General features: G+C 44.4%; 4 protein-coding genes across 6 annotated transcripts; 1 reads left to right on the top strand and 3 right to left on the bottom strand.

Annotated features, from left to right (window-relative positions):
• Positions 1 to 139: 139 nt before the first annotated feature.
• cenph (centromere protein H) lies at positions 140 to 3,246 on the bottom strand. The gene is made up of 10 exons (XM_064297037.1): positions 3,080 to 3,246; positions 2,490 to 2,635; positions 2,320 to 2,375; positions 2,169 to 2,214; positions 1,996 to 2,064; positions 1,517 to 1,573; positions 1,339 to 1,402; positions 1,050 to 1,101; positions 621 to 781; positions 140 to 395 (listed from the first exon to the last, which is right to left on the bottom strand). Exons 2-10 carry the CDS (start codon positions 2,609 to 2,611, stop codon positions 303 to 305), a joined length of 720 nt encoding a protein of 239 aa, XP_064153107.1. The 5' UTR covers positions 2,612 to 2,635; positions 3,080 to 3,246; the 3' UTR covers positions 140 to 302.
• Positions 3,247 to 3,449: 203 nt separating this feature from the next.
• On the top strand, positions 3,450 to 7,213 carry kgd4 (alpha-ketoglutarate dehydrogenase subunit 4). 2 transcript variants are annotated; one of them, XM_064297039.1, is made up of 5 exons: positions 3,450 to 3,713; positions 4,080 to 4,180; positions 5,109 to 5,172; positions 5,624 to 5,841; positions 6,389 to 7,213. In XM_064297039.1, the coding sequence occupies exons 2-5, from the start codon at positions 4,130 to 4,132 to the stop codon at positions 6,404 to 6,406; spliced, it is 351 nt and encodes a 116-aa protein (XP_064153109.1). In that variant the 5' UTR covers positions 3,450 to 3,713; positions 4,080 to 4,129; the 3' UTR covers positions 6,407 to 7,213. The 2 variants fall into 2 exon arrangements, with proteins under 2 accessions (XP_064153109.1, XP_064153108.1); XM_064297038.1 differs by having other exon boundaries at positions 3,450 to 3,789.
• Positions 7,214 to 7,284: 71 nt separating this feature from the next.
• Positions 7,285 to 9,892, bottom strand: LOC135233459 (chronophin-like). Its single transcript, XM_064297036.1, has 2 exons — positions 9,041 to 9,892; positions 7,285 to 8,167 (listed from the first exon to the last, which is right to left on the bottom strand). The coding sequence occupies exons 1-2, from the start codon at positions 9,639 to 9,641 to the stop codon at positions 7,836 to 7,838; spliced, it is 933 nt and encodes a 310-aa protein (XP_064153106.1). The 5' UTR covers positions 9,642 to 9,892; the 3' UTR covers positions 7,285 to 7,835.
• Positions 9,893 to 10,388: 496 nt separating this feature from the next.
• mier3b (mesoderm induction early response 1, family member 3 b) lies at positions 10,389 to 20,828 on the bottom strand. 2 transcript variants are annotated; one of them, XM_064297033.1, is made up of 13 exons: positions 20,354 to 20,828; positions 19,547 to 19,571; positions 18,795 to 18,940; positions 18,046 to 18,180; positions 17,699 to 17,822; positions 17,289 to 17,362; positions 17,126 to 17,198; positions 16,630 to 16,775; positions 16,394 to 16,466; positions 16,202 to 16,296; positions 15,751 to 15,878; positions 15,287 to 15,438; positions 10,389 to 14,823 (listed from the first exon to the last, which is right to left on the bottom strand). In XM_064297033.1, exons 1-13 carry the CDS (start codon positions 20,360 to 20,362, stop codon positions 14,417 to 14,419), a joined length of 1,587 nt encoding a protein of 528 aa, XP_064153103.1. In that variant the 5' UTR covers positions 20,363 to 20,828; the 3' UTR covers positions 10,389 to 14,416. The 2 variants fall into 2 exon arrangements, with proteins under 2 accessions (XP_064153103.1, XP_064153104.1); XM_064297034.1 differs by lacking the exon at positions 20,354 to 20,828 and adding an exon at positions 20,291 to 20,349.
• Positions 20,829 to 23,942: the final 3,114 nt, after the last annotated feature.

Here is a 23,942-nt window from a genome sequence, read left to right as displayed (position 1 = left end):
CTGCTGATGAGGCTCTCCCAGTGTAGAATGTGTGCTTTACGTCAACAGTAAAGAATGCTAAATTTATTTAATTAATTATACATGAATAAAAATAAATGTCAAAAGGGGGGCACACACCCTATAATGACTTCACACCAGCTGTATTCAACAAAGATTTTAATTCACTTCTATTATTATTAATTTTTTTTTTTTACAAAAGGGTTGCAATATAAAGCTAACAAAACAATATTTGAAGATGGACATATAAAATGGCTGTATAAATTAACATTTTAATCTGACAGGTGGAAAAAAAGCGGACGCCTTCAATCGGAATCCGGCATGCTCTCCAGCCCAAGGGCAATGTCTCGGAGTTTGGGGTCATCTCTCCAGTGGATCCTGCTGGCCAGGATCACTCCCTGAGGGCAGGGGAAGACAGTGAGAGAGGGAGGGAGAAAGAGAGAGGGAGGGGGGGGAAGAAAGAGGCAGGTGGAGGTTGACCACAAAAACAGAAAAGCTACATGACATCATAAATGAAAATCCCAGCACAGCATTAAACATGATCAGTATATACCCGCAAGATGTTCTGCGTGAGTGTTCAGTATTTACCCGCAATACGTTCTGCGTGAGTGTTCAGTATTTACCCGCAGTACGTTCTGTGTGACCGTGGTCATTTTCTGGTACTTCTCCAGGACGGACTGGGCTTTCTGCAGGACCTTGCTGTACTTCCCCTCCTCCGGATGCTCCCTCACCCTCTTCAGCTCCTCCATCTCCCGCATCTTCTCGTGAGTGAGCCTCTTCAGTTCTGCATGCCCGGCAAACACAGTTCAGCGCGAAAAACAAATCCAGTAACCACACACATAATATCACTGATAAAATGGCTATACAAAATAAACTGAATGGAACTGAAAATTCATTGACAAAACCTGGAAAGATTTGGACATTCTATTCTATGAGTTCAGTGAACTTCATAATGCATTTTATTGACCTGTACATTTTATGATATCACCGGCCATTGTGATTTTTTACTCTGTGCATGACCGCGAGAACAATCACACGCTTGAAGAACGTACCAAGCTTCTGTTTCTGCAGCCCAATGATCTGGTCCTGAAGTTCACGTGATTCCTGTAGGAAAAACGCCAGTCTTTCAGGAAAACACAGTCGTACAGTAAAAGTCTGCAGGTGAATTTAACAGGGGGTAGCAGCAAAAGCGCTGAAACAGGGCAGAGGCTGAACAAATTAAACCAGCGGAATGAGACAAAGTAACAGTGAAACTGACGAACAAAGCAACAAAGTAAGAGTGTGACAGAACAGAAACCGAGTAATGACGTAAAAGAGTTACGTGGCGCAACGTGCTCCCACCTGCTGAAGCTTCATTACTTTTGAGCACAGGTCCTGCGTGTGATTGGTTGTTGCCCTCATTGCACTGTGACCCAAGAGATAGAAGGAGGTTATGCAGTGTACAGTATATATGCAGCCATGCCCCCTCCCACACACACATACAAACACACACACACACACACACCAGCTCAGTACTCACTCAGCCTCTGTATCACTCTGCTTCAGTTTATCAGAGACAGCCTTCCAGACCTGCATTCTGCAAAGCACATGTTATGACATCATTAATGCTGCAAGCATCTACATTACAGAAATAAAGAATTTTCATTTTTATATACATTACAGCCACAAAATCCTACAACCTGCAAAAAATGCTTGAATTGTTAGATAAAGGCAGCTGTATCCTAGATTATTCGGCCGTACCTGTCTCATTCTGTCCTGAATGAATGTGTGACCCTCACCCCCCAAAAAAGAAGGGGCAGCGTTCTTAGGTCATTGGCGCTACCCAACCAGGGGTTGAACCAGGTTGAACCAATGACTGCCTGCACCTGAGCCGAAGCCACAAGCTAGCCAAAACCCTGCTTAAAAATGCCCAGACACCTGAGCGACATACCCGTTTAAGGATGCACAGGACACCTGCTGCACAGGTAACTCTTCATTACCTGCTGAGGACACACTCACCTGTGCAAGGCCAGTGTCTTGTTGCAGTGACTGATTTTAGCCTCCTCAATCTCATTTTCATATTCAGACCTGTGGATTATACATCTATTTTAGCAACATACCATTGTTTGAGATATTTATGGTCATTTAAAAACACTTCAGTTCTTTCAGAGGAAAAGAAAAAAGAAACATACTCATCTTTTTCTGCATCTGAACTTTCTCCATGGATTTTACTTTTACCTGATTGGGTGACAGGAGACATATTACAAACATTTTGAAAATGTTCTGTCAGTGATTCATGACAGAAGAAATGTATGCAATTATAGAGATGGAAAAGCAACCTACTTGCTCTGATTTTTACCATCATTTCAAAGCACTGATTAGACATCTGTTCCTTTATCCTGCAATAAAGAATAAATAAACAGTCAGAAAACTACAGCACAGACTCATTTGGAGTTACAGCACTGTATGTATAAGTTACTTAGCTGCCATGACTACATCCAAAATTATATTACCTTAGTATGTCTGTGTTCGAATTCTCTTTCTTTCCATTCGGAACTTCGGGCGCATGGCAACCCATCAACGCCACCTTCTCCAGCGCCAAGGCCACGTCCTCAAGCTCCCCATAGACATCCATAGCGTTTAGGATCCTGGACGCACGCTAAGCCACCAAATCAAATGACAATAAAGACGGGAGAAATATCCAGCTGCAGTTGGGAAGTTGCACAACAAATGCATCACCATGCAAATATTGAATGTAGTTTCGTACAATCTATATCTAGAGGCAGCGATGTTCCTCCTGGCGTGTGTTTTGCTAGCAAGCTGATAAACCGTAAACAGAGCCTGATATCTGCTATTCTCCTATCATTATTGACTTATAAGCAAATGCCAGACAGTTTTTACTGCTGTCGACAGCTGTCTGATTAACTGTCAGGTTACATGGTCTGGTAAGCTGGTAAACTCGAAGAAAATTATTTTTTTTAAGTATAGTGTCCACATCCCACTAGCTAGCAAAGCTAGTTAACATAAGCGAATAACTCAACTTGTAAATTCTAATAAAAGGTAAATCATTTCATGTAACGATAGCTCGAAATATGTTTGTTACCTTTCCCCGGTACAGAATAAATCAGATAGTTGTTTTTTTCTCTCGATCAGAACAACCAAAAATCTAGTTTTTGCCTTTAGAATACAAGTCTCCTCTCCTGTTAGTTCCGCAGCAGGGCGGTGTGTTTATGACATTGGGCAAACACGATAGGTTGGGGAACGGTCTCGGTAATGACGTAATAAAATATTTATATTTTCATTGGTCAAATTCACGTCAATTCTTGGATGAGGCCTTTTCTGTTCTGTGATAGGCCCTCGCTGCAAACTGAATCTGCCGCCAGGAAATTGTCACTTGTCATATGATCAGCCAATGACAGGGAGGACAGCCAGGTTTTATGATCATTGCATTCGCAGTGATATTAAAGGTAGAGAGTATATCCGTATTTGCTTTCAGTTTACACTTTGCTTTCAGGGTTGACACTGAGCAAGCGTTGTTAAAGTGGCTAATTGCGAACGCCTTCTCTGTCTTCTACTGCTCTTTACATTTGGAAGACATCTCAGGAGATGCATAGATGTCAGATGAAGGATGCTGATGTTTTATGTCTTATAATGCGCTACTGCTTTCTAGGTGGCGAAGGTTATCTCCATGGCGTTATGCCCAGAAGCTTCTACACGACATCTTCAAGTATTAAAAAGTAGGATGATATCTCACTAACTGCGCTTCAATCGTATTTTTCTAGAGACAATTTCCTATTGACATTATTGGTACAGGTAAGATTAATTTACTAACTTTAGCTGATGAGCTACATGCTCTTGTGAGTGTGCAGTCTATTCTCCTGGTATTTCCAGCATGATTAGTTAATGTTTATTCGAATACAATGGTACGACAGAGGTAAGGTTGTGTTCAAACTGCCAGATACCTCCGTAAAGCCCTGATAGGTGCAGAATACTAATGTTGCTAGCTAGCTGCTGGTAAACAGATCCTTTAAAGATGCTAAAATTGTACCTAAACCGTTTAACAAACAAAAGATAAAAACAGCTCCCCCTTCTGTGCTAATCAGGAATAACACCCAACTGAGGTGTAACCCGGAAGAAGAAGCCTGAGGTCGCCATGGGGAGTAAAGTCAGTGGCAAGATGGCCGCCGCCGGTAGGGTCGTTCAGGTAAATGTGCGACTCAAAGTAGCCAAATTCTTCATGTGTCATCAGTCAAACAGGGTACCAGAATGTGCATTTTATTCACGTTGACTGAATATAAACCAACGGGGTCTATAATTTGCTTAAATGTTGTCATGACGTACGGGAAATGCTTAACGTCCTTGTAAGTCAGGGAATAGGCATCCAGCAAACAGCTAGCTAGCTAACCACAACCAAGAGAGTAGCTAGCCAGTGGACTATCTAGGCAACTGAATAAAAGTAGGGTGTCTAACATTTATGAATAGCCAATGAAGCTAGCTAACGAAAGACAATTTATAGTCAGTGATTCCACTGTTCTGTTTTCAAATGGGACAAAAAGGAAACACCGAAACTAGTTGTCAGTTATTGGGATGAAAATTTTTCGGACCTAAACATTATGCCAACAAGTGTCCGCCGTGATGATTTGTTCATTGGGGATAATGATAGATAAGTTACATTTTACGTACGGTATTAATGGTGGATAATTACGAAATTGCGGACATTCTAGTCTGATTCGGACTGGCACAGGGAAGCTCAGCTGACAGTTAGCTAGGTTTGGGTTATGTCCCCAGGGTAAATCCTGACCTTCCTGTGCGTGAGTGATGGCCCCCTTTGAACTCGGTAGCCAGCAGGATATTTGCAGTGACCAACGCTGCATTTTGAAGTCTAGGGTATACTTTTTAGCTACACCGGTTGTAGCTGGCTTGCTTTTAACTAGCTAATATCTGCCTGAAACATTTTTTTCATTTTGTTTGCAACATAAATGCTCTTAGATCTTTGGTTTGCTGCATCTGTTAGTGGTCAGTGTTTCGTTTACTTTCAAGATCATGCTTTTGTGACAAACCTTCATGATTTTTCTTTCTGTGACATGTTGCTTTCCCTTTTTTGAATATTTTCTTTCCTTAAATATTTACAGGTCGTACGGCCTCACGCACCATTAATAAAATTCCCAAATCGAAAGGATATACCAAGGCCAAATGGTAAGACTGAAACTTAACTGTCAACATTACACATTTATTCACATTTGTAGTCCACAGCTGTGTGGTCTACATTGTAGTATCTAAGACTGCATGTCTTGTGATTGTTAACAAGGATATATCCAAGGATAATCAAGTAGATTTCTGGGAAAATCAGGCTCTTACATGCTGTTAATGGAATGGGATTCATGAAAGGGTGTGTCAGTGCCTGCAGGTTTCTGTGGTTCCCTTTCAAGGAGTAGCCAATTTTGGATTTGGAAACAAGGTGTGTGGGGTCTTTAGCCAATCACTGGCTTAAATTAAGCACTTGATTGCTGAAAGTCACTGCAACACTGCAGCCCTCCAGGACTGGAGTTTAACCTGCAGTCACTGCGGTCATCTAGGACTGAAGTTAAACCTGCAGCACACTGCCCCCTGCAGGACTGGAGTTAGTGGGTCTTTGTTTTTGTTTCAGTCCAAGAGGCACTGAAAATGGTGGCTGCCGCCTGCCTGCCAGAAACGCCACCCGTGGCGCAGACCTCAGCACCGTTGCCCCCGCCCTCTACGGCGGGGAGGCCCATGGTGACACTCAGCCGGCTGCCTGGCAACCCGGACACGGTTACCACGGTGACGGACTTTCCCCAGAGATACCGCAGGAGGCTTCTGACCATAGAGGAGATGGAGTTCATACAGGTGGGTGCCACACCAGAACACGGAGACAGGACATGGGCTCTGTGAACACCTGAATGGGTGGAGCTGCAGTGGTGACGGAAGCTTGTGTGTGAGAGCCAATTAAAAATGACTTTACTCAGCAACACAAAGGTGAGCTCTGCTGTGGTTGGAGGGTCACGGCCTGTTCCTGACCACAGTGTGCATTCAGACTTCTGGCTCGCAACAGTGACATCGACACCTTCTGCTCCTGGATGCCTGGCGTGTGTGTGCTGAATTGTGTTGCTTAATTGGACTAATTGCTGAATCACCTGTAAGCCTTTCACTGGCGATTTCCTAAACTACACACTGCAGTAAAAAAAAAAAAATTCTTGAGTACTGGTGTGCTGTGCTGCAAAAGCACAGCCGTCAGCTCTAGCTTTACCACTCAGACGTGTGACTGCAGTCGAGCCGAGTGACCCTGGGGGCAGTTCGTTATGAGGACAGCTAGCACACTGGAGCAACTGGAACAGATTGACTGCTGACTGCTGTAAAACTGAGCTCTAATCCCGTTCTGTTTGTCTCTGTGCAGCGTGGTGGACCTGAATGAGGGGAAGATCCAGCGTAAATCTACCAAAGTCCTTATCTGTGGAAGTCTGTTTGTGTCTGGGGAGCCCAACCCATCGTCGTGGGCGCACTGCGTTGTATATTATGGCAGAATATAAATAAAATTATTTAATTTCTGGGGGAAATTTATACACAGTTTATTTTTAAAGGTGTTGATTGTGGTATTGCTCCCCCCTTCAGAATGCATCCAAGTGTCTGTCTGTCGCTTCATTGTTATCCCGCAGAGTTCTTAAGGGAATATGGAACTGCGTCCTGCTGAAAGTGGAGAGTATGTGTCACGTTATTTTACTTTTGCTTAGAGACGCCTGTTGGTGGCAGCTTAGAAGGAATGGAAGGTTTTCTCTGTAACTCTCACAGTAACACTTTAAATCGGCTTTAAAGCCGATTTTCCTGGGTGTAGAATAGCCATTTCCCCGCACTGGGACTGGAACCCATGACCTCCTGGCGCAGTCTCAGGTGTTCACCATAACAGTACATATATGCTGGTGCTTTGCATAATGTTGCACAATTTACGCTACACCCCGAGAGATAGGGGAAGCAGAGGCAGAGTGGGACAGGAACTAAATCCAGTCTGATTATACCAGCAGCCACTCGCCATTCTGCTGCTGGCTGGTCTGGGCAGTGCAGGGTTTAGTCTGGCTGGAGAGAGAGGGCCTGTGTTCCGTCATGCAAGTGTTTGGACAGAGCTAATACAAGTTGGATCTGTGGGATTTATTTATTAAAATTGTTTTTTTGTTTTTTTTGGGGGGGGAGGTTTGGATTTTTTAATCAATAAAAAATGTATAAACGAGTGTGTGAAATGTGTTGTTTTATGATTCGGTTTGTTCAAACTGGTTTAAAACTTTCTTTAAAAAAAAAAAAAAAAAGAGACTATTTTACACCCTACAGGCCACACAGTACTACAGGAGAGCATGACTATTTTACACCCTACAGGCTACACATAGTACTACAAGAGAACCAGCGGCTATTTTACTCTATAGGTCACACAGTACTACAGGAGAGCCAGTGACTATTTTACACCTTACAGGTCACACACAGTAATACACCAGGGCCAGTGGATACTTCACACCCTACAGGCCAGTCACAGTATTTCAGAAAAGCCAGTGACGATTTTATACCCTTCAGGCCACACACAGTACTACAGGAGAACCAGTGGCCATTTTACATGAGGACATATGTAGTATTTCATATGTAATAAGAGCTGGTCTGTTCTTTTTGTATGGTTTATACCTCTGCTACACTCAACTATTTTGATTGTACTTCACACATTTTTGGGAGGTATTTTGTAACTAAAAACATTTTAGTGTACTTTGCTGGTTTCTGTGGCTTAAAGAGCCTTAATTGTTCCCCCATGCCCAAAAAAGTCTGACCCGTGCCGTACAGGTCCCCCTGTTCCAGAAAGCTGTGGGGAGTCACCGTTCCTCGCCCAGTGCCGGCAGGAAGTCGGCGACGGTGTCCACCACGTAGTCGGGCACGCACGCCGCCTCCTCGGACGCCGGGCTGTCCCTGTACCCCTGCGCCTGCTCCAGCGTCGACACGCCCGTCAGCGTGAGCACCGTGTCGACGCCGCACGTCCGGCCGAACAGGATGTCCGTCTCCAGGCGGTCGCCCACCATGACGGTGCGGGCGGGGTCCACCCCGAACCGGCCGGCGATGCAGTCGAACATGAAGCGACCGGGCTTGCCGACGACCGTGGCCTTGCGCCCCGCCGCCGTCTCCAGGGCGGCCGCCAGGCTTCCGGAACCTGTGGAGCGGGAGCGGGAGAGGACCAATCACAGCGTGAGAAACTGCGCATCGCAAAAACGTGCAGGTTGGCACATCGTGGCACAGAGATAGCTGTGGGGTGTTCTCCGAACATCCTGGCTCCTAAAACGCAAACATACCCTCATATAAAGGCGCAACCACAATAAGCCAGGATTTTTTAGTCCAGGCCTACTTAGCTTCAACACTAACCAAACACAGCCATGTCCAGCTTCAGTACTAACCTAGCTTCAGCTGTTTTACAGGAGTAGCCCATTTTGGATTTGGAAACTAGGTGTGTGGACTCTTTAGCCAATCACTAACTTAAATTAAACACTTAGTTGTTGAAAGTCACTGAAATACTGCAGCCCATCAGGACTGGAGTTAAACCTGCAGGCATTGCGGTCCTCAGGGACTGGAGTTTAGGCTGCTGATGCTGGAGCCCTCCAGGACTGGTGTTAAAGCTGCAGACTAGGGCCAGTTCCGAATTGAGTATGGCTGCTGGAAAATGCCCGAGTGGTAATATTTTAAACCAAAACTGTCACAAGGCATGTATATCCACACAAAAGTGAACAAGTACAGCAGCTTGGAGCACGTTTGGCGATCTACACCAATGAGATAGACGGTTCTGCGCACAAATAATCACAACCTGTACTCAGTCTATATTGTTTATATGAATAATGACGTTACGGTTTCCCTGCAAGCCTTTATTTGCCAACATTTTAAATACCGTGATATTCGTGCGTAAACGCCTGATGCGGGGGAAGCTCCATTTATCTGTAATGCAGTACATTTTGGACTTGAGACGACAAATGCATTCAGCGTTGGTCATTGCAAGACAACGTCCAGACAACGGCTTAATGCAAAACGGGCCAACCTGGTGACACTCTGCCGCGTGGAAGCGGGTGCCAAGGGTCTCGGTCAGTAGCCAGAAACAGGCAGTCGGGATCGCGCAGGTAGCAGCAGGCTTTCGCCAGTTTAAGAAAATTCAGTTTGTCGTCATATCCGACCAGGACCGCCTTGACGTCCGAATCTAAGGGGCAGTCGTATATGGTCGCGCCGGGAATTTCGGGTTCTCTCCCCACAGCAGGCACGCCAGCTTCGTGCAGCTCCGTATACACTCCGTCGCCGCCGATGACATAAACCTTCCCTTGAACCTTGGCCACGTCTCGCAGGTAAACCGCCGAACAGTAAGCCGAGCTCAGGATGTCGCTTTGGACGACGTCACTGAAACCCAGTCGGGAAAACTTCTGCAAATAGCCGTCCCTCGGTCGGGTGCAATTGTTGGTAACGAAGAAAACGCTTTTGCCTCGTTTCTTCAACAAACTCACCACCTCCGGCGCGCCCACCACCGCCTTTTCGCCATTCCAAATCACCCCATCGCAATCGAAAAGCACGCAGTGTTTCGTATAAAGGAGATCTTTTAAATGGGTTCCCAGGAGCCTCAGGCAACCATGGCTTCTAACAGCGCCTGCCATCACAATTAAAGCGCTTTCACCGACTGTCACTCTGTCCAACCCTGTAAACCAGGGGAAATTACGTCACGGGCTATAAAAATAGAGAATGGCGCTTTCTGAACGACCTCTTTTTTTCTACCCGATTACGAAACTAAAGGCACATCGGTAAATAAGCCCATACGTAAGGATGGTTTACTTGCACCTCAACATCAAGCCTTCGCTTGACATTAATCGCCACACCCCCACAATGATATCCGCTCACAGTGCTATGGGAGCCGAGCCACGCCTACTCACCGCACTGATCCAATGAAACAGCGGTGCACGGCCCGTCAATTCAGGATGGTTGAGCAAAGCTTAGTCGCGAGCGTTCCGACCACAGCACCCTAAATACTTTTGGGCTGGGCGTTCGCCATAAAAGTAGCACGTCGCTTAATGCATGATATAAATATGTATCAAATCATTAAAATGTATTAAAAGAAGCAAAGGGATTTGTGAGATTTGAAATATTTTATCCTACCGATCACTGTGCGTTCTGATTCCTGGAATCCAGCCTTGAGTTGAATAGTTTCGTCAAAGTACAAATTGCCAACTCTTCAAAATGATTTATTACGCACTATGCACCTCTGTATAGCCAAAATGCTGCAGATATGAAAGTGAAAATAGTAAAATAATTTAAAGTTAAACATCATTTCTTCAATTTAATTGTGAAAATAGTTAAGTTTAAATATAAGTCTAAATGTTTTAACAGCAAATGAAACCGAAGAATACTCACAATATTTCCAGGTTTATTTCTGGATCTGTACACCAGGTATTAAAGAAGAACAAAATACAAAATCCTCAACAAAACAAAAACAATTCAGTTTATGTACAAATATTTATAAACAATAAAGATTTCCTCTTTAACATTTCAGATATTAAATGCTGCTCTGATTGTCTAATTCTGGCTATATAAATTTATGTTTTACTCACAAAGAAAGGTTATTTTTCAAATTAACTGAAAACATCTCAACTGCAGTGGCGGTTAAGTTTTCCTTTTCATCTCAAAAACGAAATACAAAAAATATAGAGAAATTAATATGGTAATTGGAAGAAAAAAAATCGAACCCACATTGAAGATTTCTTTAAAAAGTCACATTTAAGATAAATTTTCTGGGGGTGGTTTAAAATACAGGTACTCTCCTAAAGATTTGTTTCATTAGGATACATTCTGAGCATTCTTTTTTTCTACTACACCTTTGTACAAACTTTGGATAAAATAAATAGGCCGTCACTGAGTCACTGTCTTTGTTAAGAGTCAGTCAGAGCTGCAACTTAAACAGCTTGATAGTCTGCCTTCCTGCTTTACCCCACGTACTGGGACAGTAACGAACATCCTTCAGATTTACCCTGCAGTCAGCTGTTATGTTAAGGACAGTTTAACCAAAAAAAATAAAAAATAAAATAAATAAAATTAAAATAAAATTTACAACAGGAAGCCAGCCAAGGAAACAAAATAAATAAGACTACTGCTACAGACAGAGCAGGACTTGCATTTAGCCGTGTAGCAAACATAGTGAGATGATTTCAGGGCCTGTAGTCACAAAGCACACAGAGCAAGAATGCTGACTGAGGATCAGTTTCTTCCCAAATCCATATCCTTATCTCCTATGAGTGTGAAGGCAAAACTGGTTCTAGATCAGCACTTTTGAGTACAAGCCCCGGTGTCAGACACAGGCCATATTGGCATTGCAAAGTGGTCCCGCATTGTGTTTGACATGCAAACCTAGCATCAAACCCAATATAGTGTTTACTGTTCAAAAGAGTTACTGCATTCCAAACAATTTAGACTCCACCCACAGAAACCAGGCCTCAAGAAAGCCACACCCCCTTTATCAACATCTCCACAAAGCTTCAGAAGTAGTGATCTCAGATCAGTTCTGCCTGTTTTTTTTTTTTTACATCAGCACTTCTACTCCGAGACACTACGAATATGGGCTCTGGTCACTAAAGGAGAAAACAAAATAAGAGTGCGCCCCCTGCTGGACAGCAATCAGATCTCAACTTCTGCAACAACCTTTAAGTGCACACAAGTCTCACTGACACTCCAGCAAGCAGCATACAGGCTGTATTTCAGCGAATCAAACTAAAAAAAAACAACAAAAAAAAAAAACAGAACAATCACTTAATACTTCGATAGGTAAAGCAATGTTTAGTGGTTTTCTTCAGTGAAAAGTCCCATCTAGCATGCATGGATAAATGGTTTTCTGCTGCAGACAATAATGAAGATAAAATAAAAAGTCAAACTGTCATGTCTTTTCTGTACATATTTACAAATTATTGCCTTATATCAACAAGGAATTTCAACAAAATCTTTGAACAGAAATTCACAAGTTTATGAGGTCAAATACTTAACTTTTTAAAGACTACCTGATGATTATATACAAATGCAATTCAGGGGCCACCTGCCTGCATGGGGGGGGGGGGGGGATAACCTGCCACAGTGAAAACACCACTGACCTCACCAGCATTCTCCATAGAAATAGAATTACTAGCATGGTTTTAAAAAAAACAAAACAAAAAAAAAAAAAAAACAATAAATCAATTTACATAAGTGCTGGAGGGCCACATCGGATTGGATCGAATTCATATATTAATATTAAAATGCAACGCTTCACGTACCATAGAGGCTGCTATTACACTAGTACATTAAGTAATTTTCACATATACATCATTTTTCATAAGGACTTTCTGCAGAAGGGTATTCTGGACAAGCTAATCAAATAGAACTCCACCAATCTAGTAATTCTACAGCTATGCTGACATTCCGCAGTGCCTCTGGTCTTCCTGACCGGGTTATTCTGGCTTCAGGTCCCATCTCAGAATGCATAGATAAATTAAGTAAACATGAATACTGCATAAATTAAACTGCCAACTATGTCCTCTCTGCCTTTTTCTCCTAAAAAGCCCCAAGACAGTACCCACCATGCCCTGTTTCTCAACTGTAATCAGTTGTCAGGAAAGTCTAGAGCTTGCCTTTAGACATCGGAACCAGGCTGCAGTACCGTGACGCAGGATTGGTGTTCATATCTGTACTGTCATGACGTGTGACTGATGCACGCATACGTGTCTGTGTCTATAGTTACGCGATGCGGGCTTGCTGTTCGTGTCTCTCGTACCATGGACGCAGGACTGGTTTTCAGGACGCCATTGTGACCCGACGTCAGCAAGGAGATGGGGCTGCAGTTTCATGGCTATGTACAGGTGTACACTTAAGATTCAAATAACATCCCTGTCCCCAAAAACAAAAAACAAAAAAAACAATTAATGGGGACTCATTGGAATAAAGATGAACATGCACATGGCTCAGCTTAGACAGTCAAAATAGTCTTATACACACAAGTCTCTGAGAAATGTAAAACGTGCCCATTGGTTTTTTAGCAAAGTTGTTCAACTGTACACTTTCTACAAAAAAAGGCAACACAATTTACTTACAAGACTAAGGCTAAAGTTGTGATGAGCTTGGCGCAGTCCACTACGTATTCTTTGCAATAAATACACACCTAGCTATCCACAAACCAGCACACATTCACCAACACTGTTTCTCAGACATTTTAAACAAAAAAAGAATTACGCACAATAGTTCAGTCACGGAGAAACTTCAAAAGCAAAAAAAAAAAAAACCAACTTTGAGTAGAAAAACATGGGTTACTGGGGTAGTCACGGTATCAACCTTTGCACTGTTTCAGGGAAGAACATTTTTTTGGGAAAAGCTGTCAAAACCAGTAAGTTAACCATCTGACCGTGATGATTACATTCTTGGAGGGACCTCATTTTGAATTCTGGTCCGTTTCTACAGTGCGGTGTAAAGCTGTGATCTGAGCATTCTGCTCACTTTTCTTGCACGAATGACTGGGAGGATTTTACTCGTTCTCTGAAGCGTCAATCAAGGAGACCTACGCCTTACAAAAATTAGGCCACAGATAGCACACAGTCATAGTCGCTAACAGAAGAAAATCTCTTGACGTGTCAGTTAATGAATCCATTTTTTTTTTTTTTTAAATGCTTCAGGCTGCCCCAAAACTACGTTGCGCCCATCCAAACAGACAGTGAACGTTCTGGATGCAGAAATCCATCACTCATTTGGACATAAGCAACTCCCCTTCCTCGTGTAAGACGTCAAAATGTGCCGCACGCAGACCGATGTCTCCCACAAGGTCTGGCGATGCCGTTCTGTGGTTCTTCCCTCTCCCAGACAGAAAAATTCCGTAAACCAGGACGTCTCGACGTCCCCAAGTGTGTGCTCGGGAACCCCGCATTCAGGACGTCTCTGCAGGGTCGAATGTAGGGGTTCAACACAGAGAGAACTGGGGCCCTCCGACCAAAACGCTACAACCGCCAGTGTCTAAGCACAGCCAATCTGTGACCTGCAAACTCTCACCTTCCAAAGTACCACGTGAAACAACAACAAACAAAACACACATAGGAAAAGGGGCGGAGGGGAGAGCCGTTTCCATTGGCTGTTCCGCGCGGAAAATGCTGTCATTGGTGTAAAGAAGCGGCGGGGGGACTTCCTCTTCACGTCCCAGACGACAGACCATCCACATTTAAAAACTGAAAAAATAAAAAACCCAAATGGCTATATTTTCTCTTGAGAAATCAAGATTTTTAAAGTTCTATACGATAAAAGACATCACTGATGTCATAGTAAAAAAAATATTTATATATATATATATATATATATATATATATATATATATGTACACATTTACTCTAAATAAAAACTGAAATGTTTTCCAGTGAGTAAAGAGTGTAACGCGTCATTCGGCCTGTAGGGCGGCGTGCTGCTGGTGTAACGAGCGGAAACCGTTGGCCTCGCCGCCGAAGTCCGTGACGGAGACCGCCATTTTGGTGCCGGCGAGGCGGTGGGGGTGGCCGCGGGGCTGGTAGTCCACGCCCAGGTCCGTGACCGACACGTCGTTGGCGAAGGGCTCGGACAGGCCCAGCTTCAGCCGGCGGGGGGGGGGCCGGTCGCGGGCCTTGCCCCCCCGCGCGTCCGCGTGGTAGAAGCCCGCGTCCAGCATGTTCAGGCAGTTGGCGTCGCCGTTGGGCGCGAAGCCCAGAGCCTCGTCCCGCCCCAGCGCCCCCTGGTGGTGTAAGCTCTCCAGCGGCGCAAACCCGAACGCGTCCCCGGGACTGCACACTGTGGCCACACTGCCACTCAGAGCTGAGAGGAGAAACAACATCACGCACACCGTTACCATGACATTACAATCATTATTACACCTTTTTTTTTTACTTGCTGTCGTTGTCGTTACTTTCTAGCCATCATTAATATTGTCATTATGATTCTCATAATTTTTAGGGGTCCAAGAACAGCAGTACTGGAACCTTATTGTTTGTTTTCCTGTTTATTATTATTTTCTCCTGCTCCGTTTAAACTGTTCGGCTCTTGCTGTCTGTGCTGTGCTCGAACCCCTTTAATTACCGCTAGCATCTTTATGATATTATTATTCTCATTATTTTTATTGCTGTCCTCATCACAAACATTACCGTTACAGTGGAGTGATAGCGGTAAGGAATGAGCCGCCTGTAGCAGAACGTGACTTCTACAGAGCCCGCTTCTAAACAGAGTACAGAATGTGGGCCGCACTGACCCCTGACCCCTGACCCCCGACCCCCCCACTCACCAGTGAGGTCACTGGCGGTGATGGAGTTCAGTAAGCTGAGCTGCTGGTCAGCGTTGGGTTCCATCCGACCTCCGACCCCGCCCGGGCACACTGACCCCGCCTCATCCACAGCCAGACCCTCTGCCTCGTCCACCAGCCTGTCCATCAAATCCCTGAGGGGGCGGGACCAACACGGAAACGGGAAGTCATGTTAGACAAAGTACTTTTTGTCACAACGCAATTCAACACCGATGCCACCCAAAAGCTCTGTATAAAGTACAGCTGTCAGAGGAAACCGGCAGAGGGAAAAATAAGTAAAATAAAAATGATTGTACATCCACGTTTTTGGAAAAGAATATTTTTGGGTGGAAAATGATTCCACAACTGCGGGAAAGGTTAGGGCATGGGGGGGAGGGTAAAAACAGCCAGCCACGCCCAGCTGATCAGGGGTGGGGGCATGGGGGGGTGTAAAAACAGCCACTCACGTCACCCCCGGGTAACAGCTGTACTTCTTCTTCCCGAAACGGGTCTGCTGCACGAAGTAGTCGAAGCGCTCCGACTTCTTCCACATGTAGTAGAAGGCCACGCACTCGGCCACGGACCGGGTTCGAACCTGCACGCGGCGGGCGACCGGGGCCCAGGCGCGAACCAGAGAGGAAACAAAAGCAGAAGAAAGAGGTCACTTCCTGCACAGATTCGGGTCACTTCCTGTATAGAGACTTCCCAGCTAACAGGGCACGTGACATTCTGTCAAGGGAATCATTATTAGTGAAAATAGCACCAATAATAAAGCATTTTATTAAAACAGTACTTCTCTCAAAGTACTTCACAACAATTAATACAGCAGGAAAGTACAAACACGGTGTACAGTGATGTGAGCAAATAGAAGTGCCTCCTAGTGAGAGTGTGGTAGGTCTGTCCCACAGCCGGCCTCACCTTGTGTTTCTGTATGAGGTGGAAGTTCTTGTCGTAGATCTGAAGCGCGTGCTCAAAGTTTCGGCATTCGTCCTCCGTCCATGGAAGCCCCTCTTCTGGAAGGAGAGAGAAAAAGATGGGCTCGCGTTTCTCCACTGGGGGGGGGGGGGGGAACGGAAAGACTCACTCTCCCAGCATCCCACGCACACTCACCCTTCGAAGACTTCGCGTTGCTGCGGAGTGCATCGTGGGTATTGTAGTTACACTTCATGAGCTCGTACAGCGCCTACAGGACAGACAGAAACACCGACGTGAAAACAGGCTTCCAGAATTAGAGTAGAAGGATAAAGAGCCTAAGAAAGAGAGGGAGTGAGAGAAAGAGAGAGCGAGACAGGGAGCAGGAAAGAGAGAGAGAGAGAGAGACAGAGAGCCCAGGTGTTCAGGCGTACCTGCTCGTTGTCTCGTACGTGTACCGCCGCTGCAGCCCCAGTGGTCTTCCCCTCAGGCCGTAGCGTGGCCTCCCACAGGAAGTCCCGCACTTTGCTCTCCGCCAAAACGCCGGGCTTCCACAGCAGCTGGTCTTCATCCTCATACACTGCAACACCGCCGCAGGACGTTACACAAACGTTACACTGCCACTACACTGATGTTACACGAACGTTACACTGCCACTACACGAACGTTACACTGCCACTACACGAACGTTACACTGCCACTACACGAACGTTACACTGCCACTACACTGATGTTACACTAATGTTACACTGCCACTACACTTATGTTACACTAATGTTACGCTGCCACTACACTAATGTTACACCACCAAACAGGCACTACGCTAATGTTACACCACCACACAGCCGTTACACAATCATTACACCATCCTACAGGCATTACGCAAAGAAACCACGTCGCCCTACAATTCAAGTGACCCCCAAAACTCACCCTTTTCGTTGTCGCGGTAGCGGCAGAGGCGAGTTGGGACTTCAGCTTGGTACTCAGACCCCACCATTATCTCCTGCAGGGAGAGAAAAACAGAAACACAGTGAGGGCCCAGTTCATCCATGGCCACGGGTTCGAGCCGGGCTGCGGCTGCAGAGAGACTTGCCTTTCTGGAATCTTCCGGGTTAACCCCGTCCTCTTCCCCCTCAGACTCCTTGTCTCCGTCATAAATTGTGTTGGCTGAAACCATGGCAACAAAACACAGTGAGAACACAGAAGCGTTTTTGAAGTAGTTACGGGCAGCCCCGTCGGGTATCGAGTTTTCAGATTATCCGTTAGTTTGAGAAACGGACAATATAATTTGATCTGGCAAACTGGCTCTGTGTGACCATGGGAATGTTGTCTCGTCTCTCTCTGCCTCCCCCCCCCTCCCCATTAGCCATTAACCATGAAAACCACTAGATTCAGAACATAAACACACTTTATGTTCTACTCAAACCCTACTGCAATCTGTATTTAGAATCCATATTTCAGTCCAGGGTGGACCACTAGCTCTTCAACTCCAGCAGGACTTACATCTGAGGGTTCGAGGGAAGAAGTCGGTGGCCTCGTGTGATGTCACCGAGGGGGTGAGGTCATCTGCCGAAGACTGCGCCTCCTCCTCGTAGTCCCCCGAAAGCAAGTCTTTCGCAATTTCCTCCTGAGGATGAGGACACGCATTACACACACGCACACAACAAACACGCACGCACACACTATACATGCACTATACGTTCACTGTACTCACTCACTCACTCACTCACTCACTCACTCACTCACTCACTCACTCACTCACTCACTCACTCACTCACTCACTCACTCACTCACTCACTCACTCACTCACTCACTCACTCACTCACTCACTCACTCACTCACTCACTCACCTTGTCTAAGGTCATGTCGGGCAGCTCGTCGGGCAGCTCCCCTGACGACTCGTCCATGCTGGACGCGGCCGCCGTGCTGACCGACGCCTCGTAGCGGTAAATCGCCAGCAGCTCCTCCAATGGCATGTTACCTTCCTGTAACCAAGGAAACGGCAGAAACCGCCACAAACACATTAAACATAACCGCTGTATTATCTTTACTAAATCAAAAGTGGAACTGTTGTGTTCGGTGAGGAAGAGCTGCCACAGGTGCGTAAAGGAAAGAAAATGTCATACGCACTCTAATATATTATAGAATATAACATATAATATATTATTACATAAAAGTTGGTACAAAATTACATTACAGTGCAAAAATGTGCGAGTGCTAAGTGCTACACAGAGCTAGGGCAAACGTTTCAGTTACATGCTGCAGTTCTCCGAAATATAAGTTAGTATTATCTTCACCATCCATGTGGATTAAGCTCATACTGTTTCTGATCGTTATTAAGAGCGCTGGGTCAGGAATATATACACCATAGATTTAATCTATTTGGGTTGGCGACTGACCAGCTTTGGAGTCTCAGGGTCTACTCTAATCTGGTGCTTGAAAGTGACAGGATGGTCTGCACTTGTGCCTTCGGCTTTGGTTTGAAGCATCCATCAAACAAAAATGTAAATCAATATTCTATAATAAATAAATAAATATAATTCAACATTTCTTGAGAGACATAAGCCACAGGTGGAAGAAGAGAGAAGTGCTAGGCTACCTTCTCCAAATCGGCGATTTCTGCACCAAAGTTCTTCTCTCCGTCCTGAATCTCTTCGTCCTCCAGAGTCTGTTCGTCGTCGTATTCATGCACCAGCATCTCGGCCGAAGGATCGAAGTCGTGATCTTCCGAAGACAAAGAGCCGACTGCACAGAAAAACACGCAAGTAGCAACACACTGCGGGTTCGCTGGCGTACTTGGCCTCAACATCACCAATCCTCCATTCAAAAATTAACGGAATATAGGCCTATCCGCATATGAAGCCACTTGAGACTGCTAATGTTGATGTTATTGGTGTCTGGGTCATTCTTAACCGTTTGACACATGGAGTACACATGGAGTTTAAATGAATTACTGCTACATCCGCATAATAATAATTCATTTAAAAAAACTAAGATATGAGCATCGAAAATCAATTTCAAAATTTAAATGTGCAATAAACCATTAATCGAGGACATGTTGATTCAGATCTTCAGATTGGCACATTTAGATGTACTATATGAAGACCAATCTCACTAGCATGTACATATTAAAAATGAAAACAATCTAAATGGACCACGGGCTGGAAACAGTAATCGACAACAGGTAACGTCAGTGATCCAACAGGTTTGCTCCTGTAAAATACTGTAGCTACAGCTCAGTCCAGCGATTTATTTTTATTAACTAACAGCATTTATCAACGGAAAAATTCAAACAAAACGCATAAAATAGACGGCTGGATGAAAAACGTTTGAAATAGGGAAAAAACTCACCTGGACTCGAACTTCCAAAGGAAGCCTGAGGAAGAGAGAAAAAGGCAACGAATGAAAAACAATATTTTTCCGTAATATTTAAATTCTCCAAGTAGCCTAACGTTTAGGCGACCACAACCACTGTTGCATTACAGCACACAGCCTGCTATGCTGTCAACCCATCATCAGAATTATGAAATAATTAAATAAATATCTGCGCTCAGTTTTTCCGCTAGGCGATGGCTATTTTCACGGATACTTGCTAACCGCTTCGTGTCGGGAGACTAAACTCAATGTCAACGCACTACCCAAATCGCGACATGAAAAATCACGATAAATGCATCTGATGTTTGAGCCGCGTAAGCGAACTGGCCATAGCGTCGGCGCTCACAATTAAGCTAATCAAGGAAAGCCGAGAGCGACCATAAAAACAAACACTCTTTCGATTTGCGCGGCCAGCTGCAGCGGATTCTCTGACCAACCGCCCGCAAAGATGTCTTCAATATGATCGAATAATAAAAACGCGTTCATTGCAATAAATGTACATAAAAATACATTTTTCCCAACTGGTGGGGTTTTCTCCATTGGGTTGACGAAACATTCTTGCAGTCTACGATACATACGCAGCGGCCTAGCACCGCAGGATCCCGCTATACGTTTACACATATTTCACAATTTTATCCGAGTTAATTTTGCCACCGAAAACAATACAAGACACATATGAACCTTAATTAACACAATCAGTTAAATTAAACTCCATTGTACCGGTTAGAAAATTTTAAAATATCCATTTAAAATCTGATGCTCCTTCCCTGTTTCCTTTCTTACCTCCGCCATATTGGTACCTCTAGGCTAATAAGCGGAGTCCAGCCCGGTACCCGGATCGACTCGGTGGACCAATCGGAAGCTCCGGCTCCGCTCTTCGTGAGAACTTTCAAACTGCGCTGCGGGAGAAGTGCTACGGACAAGAGCTGCATTTCAGATTTTGTCTCACCTTCGTCTCATTTTATCCGTAAAGCCTTGCGGACATGCAGGTTTTTTAAAAATGTACACCACAAATATGCGGGTGTACAAAGTCAGACTAGATATAGACGAGCAGACGCAGTGTGTTTACAATAACCAGCTCACGTAGTCTTGTTTAAAGTCGCATAATGTTTTCGGGAAGTTTCATTTAGATCAAAGTGACAGAACTGCATTCCTTGAAAAAATATGACGTAATATGTAGCCTTGTTAAATCATCACACATTCTAGGTAGCCTACTATTAGACATTTGCAACGGCATTCAACTAACCTGAACCGATTCTGGCTACATTTAAAAAAAAAAACATTGCATGCACATTGTTGACTTGCAGGTTACCAGTAGGTTTGGGGAGAACGAGGGAGACATGTCAGTCACCCCAAATATTTTCATATGAATTATAACTGATCCTTGCTAGCATGCTTGCGAGAGTTGATGTTTCACATAGTCCAACAGTGCGTCTCCCCCAAAGTTCCAGTGAATCCTACACCTGTGCGTGCATGCAGACAAACACTCACCAATACACTGTGCTGTTATATGGTGGCTGTGTGTGCTGCAGTGGTTGCATGTAATGTAATCCAACGTGCTGTCAGATACAGGTCTGAAGTATTTGGCCTTCGTTGTTTAAGAAAATATGCGGGCTTACCTGATCTTGTATAACACACGAATCACACGCGTTGTTCACATATCCGTCATATAGACTGTATATCAGCATAGCTACAGAATGTTGAGCTTCAATGCAGTGGCAGGGTGGAATTTCCCTTACAACAGCGGTTTTCAACCTTTTCTGATCCAGGGTCACCCACCCAGGCTCAAAAGCACCCAGGAGAAGCCCATTATAAGTTCAAAAGGGCTATAAAAAAAAGAAAAGTTTTATATTTTGAAATATGTTCCCACTGGTCATTGCATATCAAGTCTGGCCAGTGAGGGGCCCTCTACAGTTACTCTTATGGACCCCCCTGTGGAAAATCCAGGCCTTAACAACACTGATCATGCAACAGTATGGGTAAATGAGGCGATAGGGGGAGAGAGAGAAATTAGCATGCTACAACTGCAAGATTAATGAGGCCAAATGACACCATGACCTCCTTTGTCTATGTAATGTGTATACTGGTTGCAGAGATTTTTTTGGGGGCGGGTGCTCAAAGTGGGATAAGGGCCCACCAACCTTGAAAAACTGTTTTACTGCACCCAGTTATTGTAAAGAATATATTTTGCCGAAGTGAACGAATGAAAATTAAGGACAGCAAGGATATCATATCAAAGGGGCACATCGGACTCTTGGAGGGGCAGGTGTATGCAGGTTCTTATTTCCAACAATCATACCTGACTCAATTAGCTAATTAACTGTCACACCAACGCGACTTTACTCTTAGATTAGACTACAGTAAAACATTTCAGACAAAAGAATGGTTCTCATTCATGTCAAGAAATTTTGTTAAATTGCCATATCGCATAAATAATTATTAATTAAATGACTGAAAGCAAATGTCTGAGTGGAATCCTGAAACAGATCTGACTCTAGAAAGCCATATATCCCTGAGAAATGCATTTCAGACTCACGTTCGATATATATCACAGTTTCCTTGCAAAGGTTATATTTTATTACAGTAATTGTTCTCGTAACAGCCACAGGTGTCCAGCTAATGAATCACTATGCAAATCTCTCCTCCCACCAAACTCCTTTGCATCTTGTTCTCCTCAAATAGACTATCTTGGCCGTGCGACTTCCTCTGTCTCGCTCCCCTCCGGCACTTTAAGGCTTGTTTGTGCGTCATACGCCTCACCATCCCTTCTGACTTTGTGAACGGCCCCCAACTGCTGCATACGCCCCACCACACACACACACACACACACACACACACACACACACACACACACACATCACGTACATGCACACACACACACACACACTCGCACGCACACACACACACTCGCACACACACACTCTTACTCACTCCACCCACACGCACACAGACCCCCTCTCAAACTCACGTGCAGATGAGAAATTTAATTTCTAGAGAAACGCAGATGAAAGTATTTTTCTATCTCTGTTTCTGTCAGACCAATAAAGCTCAATTGAAGCTTTATGAGTCAGATGGATTTTTTCTTGTCATGAGTTTAAAAGCTTTTCCATCATGTTCGTTCGTTGTCACGCCTGAATTTAAATTTCAGTTGAGTGTGTGTGTGTGAGTGTGTGTGTGTGAGGGTGGTAGAGTGAGAGCTCTGATTATTCTCTCTGCTCTTGTTCATCTAACTCACTGAAAGAGAAGTTAAAATTGGCTTTGTGAAGTGGTTTAGTGATGTCATTCCATGAATAACATTGCGATACGCAGTTATAGCATCATGCATACGGCTGGCCTTTGGCTTTAGAAGCGATTTAAGTTGAGCCACTGAATAAGGGTGACTAATCATCAAGCAGTTCCCTGGTCCCAAAGGCCTCCACGCAAATGCCTGGATTTAGAAGTTTAGCCAAAAATAGACAAATCGCTCTAAAAGCAGCCATCAGCAGAAAATACATCGCTGGTAATTATCTTCGTCATTATTGCCATCGTCATCGTCACAATTACCATCAACATCATTATCATCATCTTATGATCATCATCTTAATTGTCTGAGCTTTGGGAAAAAATATATATCCATAGTATTAGGATAAATTGTAAATCCTAGAGGTGAGGTTTTTACTATAAGCCCCTTGGGGTTTCTTACCTCTCCTGCATAATCCCTGCTATGTTTGTTGTTACATACTTTTGGTTTATCACTTACTTTGTGTGAATAAATAAATAAATAAAGCTTCATCAGCATAACCTTGATCATCATATTCATCCCAGCTGGTTTCATCCCACTAAAGATCCTGGTGCTAACCCCAGCAAAGCCCCCTGCCCACTCCTGCCCCAGCAAAGCCCCCTGCCCGCTCCTGCCCCAGCAAAGCCCCCTGCCCCTGCCCCAGCAAAGCTCCCTGCCCCTGTACCCGCTCCTGCCCCAGCAAAGCCCCCTGCCCCTGTACCTGCCCCAGAGAGAAGGAAAGAGGGGGTAATAGAGGGTAATAGAAGTATGCTTCTGCGTTACCCACTGTCAACACTTATGTCAACACCTTCCACAGGTCGTGATCATGAAAAAATAATAAAAAATAATGCAGCATATGCTTAGGTAGACCCCCATCTGCTTATTTTACATTCTTTTTATTATTTAACTTCCTAAACATGTGGAAACCAAAAGTCCCAACTTTTTAATATTCTTGGTGTTGCGCATGTTGTATTGAATTCTCTACATCTGCCGCAAACTAAATTTCTTGTTGGCCTCTCAACACGCCGCCAGGTGGCAGTATGATGTCACAGATTGTCTATTACATTCGTTGCCGTGAAATTCTGCTCTCAGGCTAAGTTAAATGCTGGCAGT

The sequence above is a fragment of the Anguilla rostrata genome, chromosome 10, assembly GCF_018555375.3.
Source record: "Anguilla rostrata isolate EN2019 chromosome 10, ASM1855537v3, whole genome shotgun sequence".
Taxonomy (NCBI): Eukaryota; Metazoa; Chordata; class Actinopteri; order Anguilliformes; family Anguillidae; genus Anguilla; species Anguilla rostrata.
Note: the sequence above shows the minus strand (reverse complement) of the source record. Positions and strands in the feature narration are given on the sequence as shown.

Excerpts from the sequence above, each read along its gene's own strand:
- cenph (XM_064297037.1), bottom strand. The coding sequence starts at position 2,611 with ATGGATGTCTATGGGGAGCTTGAGGACGTGGCCTTGGCGCTGGAGAAG. Across the intron at positions 2,215-2,319 it reads GATGGTAAAAATCAGAGCAA|GTAAAAGTAAAATCCATGGA; the intron begins GTAGGTTGCTTT and ends TCACCCAATCAG. Across the intron at positions 782-1,049 it reads GCTGCAGAAACAGAAGCTTG|AACTGAAGAGGCTCACTCAC; the intron begins GTACGTTCTTCA and ends CCGGGCATGCAG.
- kgd4 (XM_064297039.1), top strand. The coding sequence starts at position 4,130 with ATGGGGAGTAAAGTCAGTGGCAAGATGGCCGCCGCCGGTAGGGTCGTT. Across the intron at positions 4,181-5,108 it reads CCGCCGGTAGGGTCGTTCAG|GTCGTACGGCCTCACGCACC; the intron begins GTAAATGTGCGA and ends AAATATTTACAG. Across the intron at positions 5,173-5,623 it reads GGATATACCAAGGCCAAATG|TCCAAGAGGCACTGAAAATG; the intron begins GTAAGACTGAAA and ends TTTTTGTTTCAG.
- mier3b (XM_064297033.1), bottom strand. Across the intron at positions 18,941-19,546 it reads CTTTGGAAGTTCGAGTCCAG|TCGGCTCTTTGTCTTCGGAA; the intron begins GTGAGTTTTTTC and ends TTTTCTGTGCAG. Across the intron at positions 16,776-17,125 it reads CTACCGCGACAACGAAAAGG|TGTATGAGGATGAAGACCAG; the intron begins GTGAGTTTTGGG and ends GCGGTGTTGCAG.
- LOC135233459 (XM_064297036.1), bottom strand. The coding sequence starts at position 9,641 with ATGGCAGGCGCTGTTAGAAGCCATGGTTGCCTGAGGCTCCTGGGAACC. Across the intron at positions 8,168-9,040 it reads ACGCGGCAGAGTGTCACCAG|GTTCCGGAAGCCTGGCGGCC; the intron begins GTTGGCCCGTTT and ends CCCGCTCCACAG.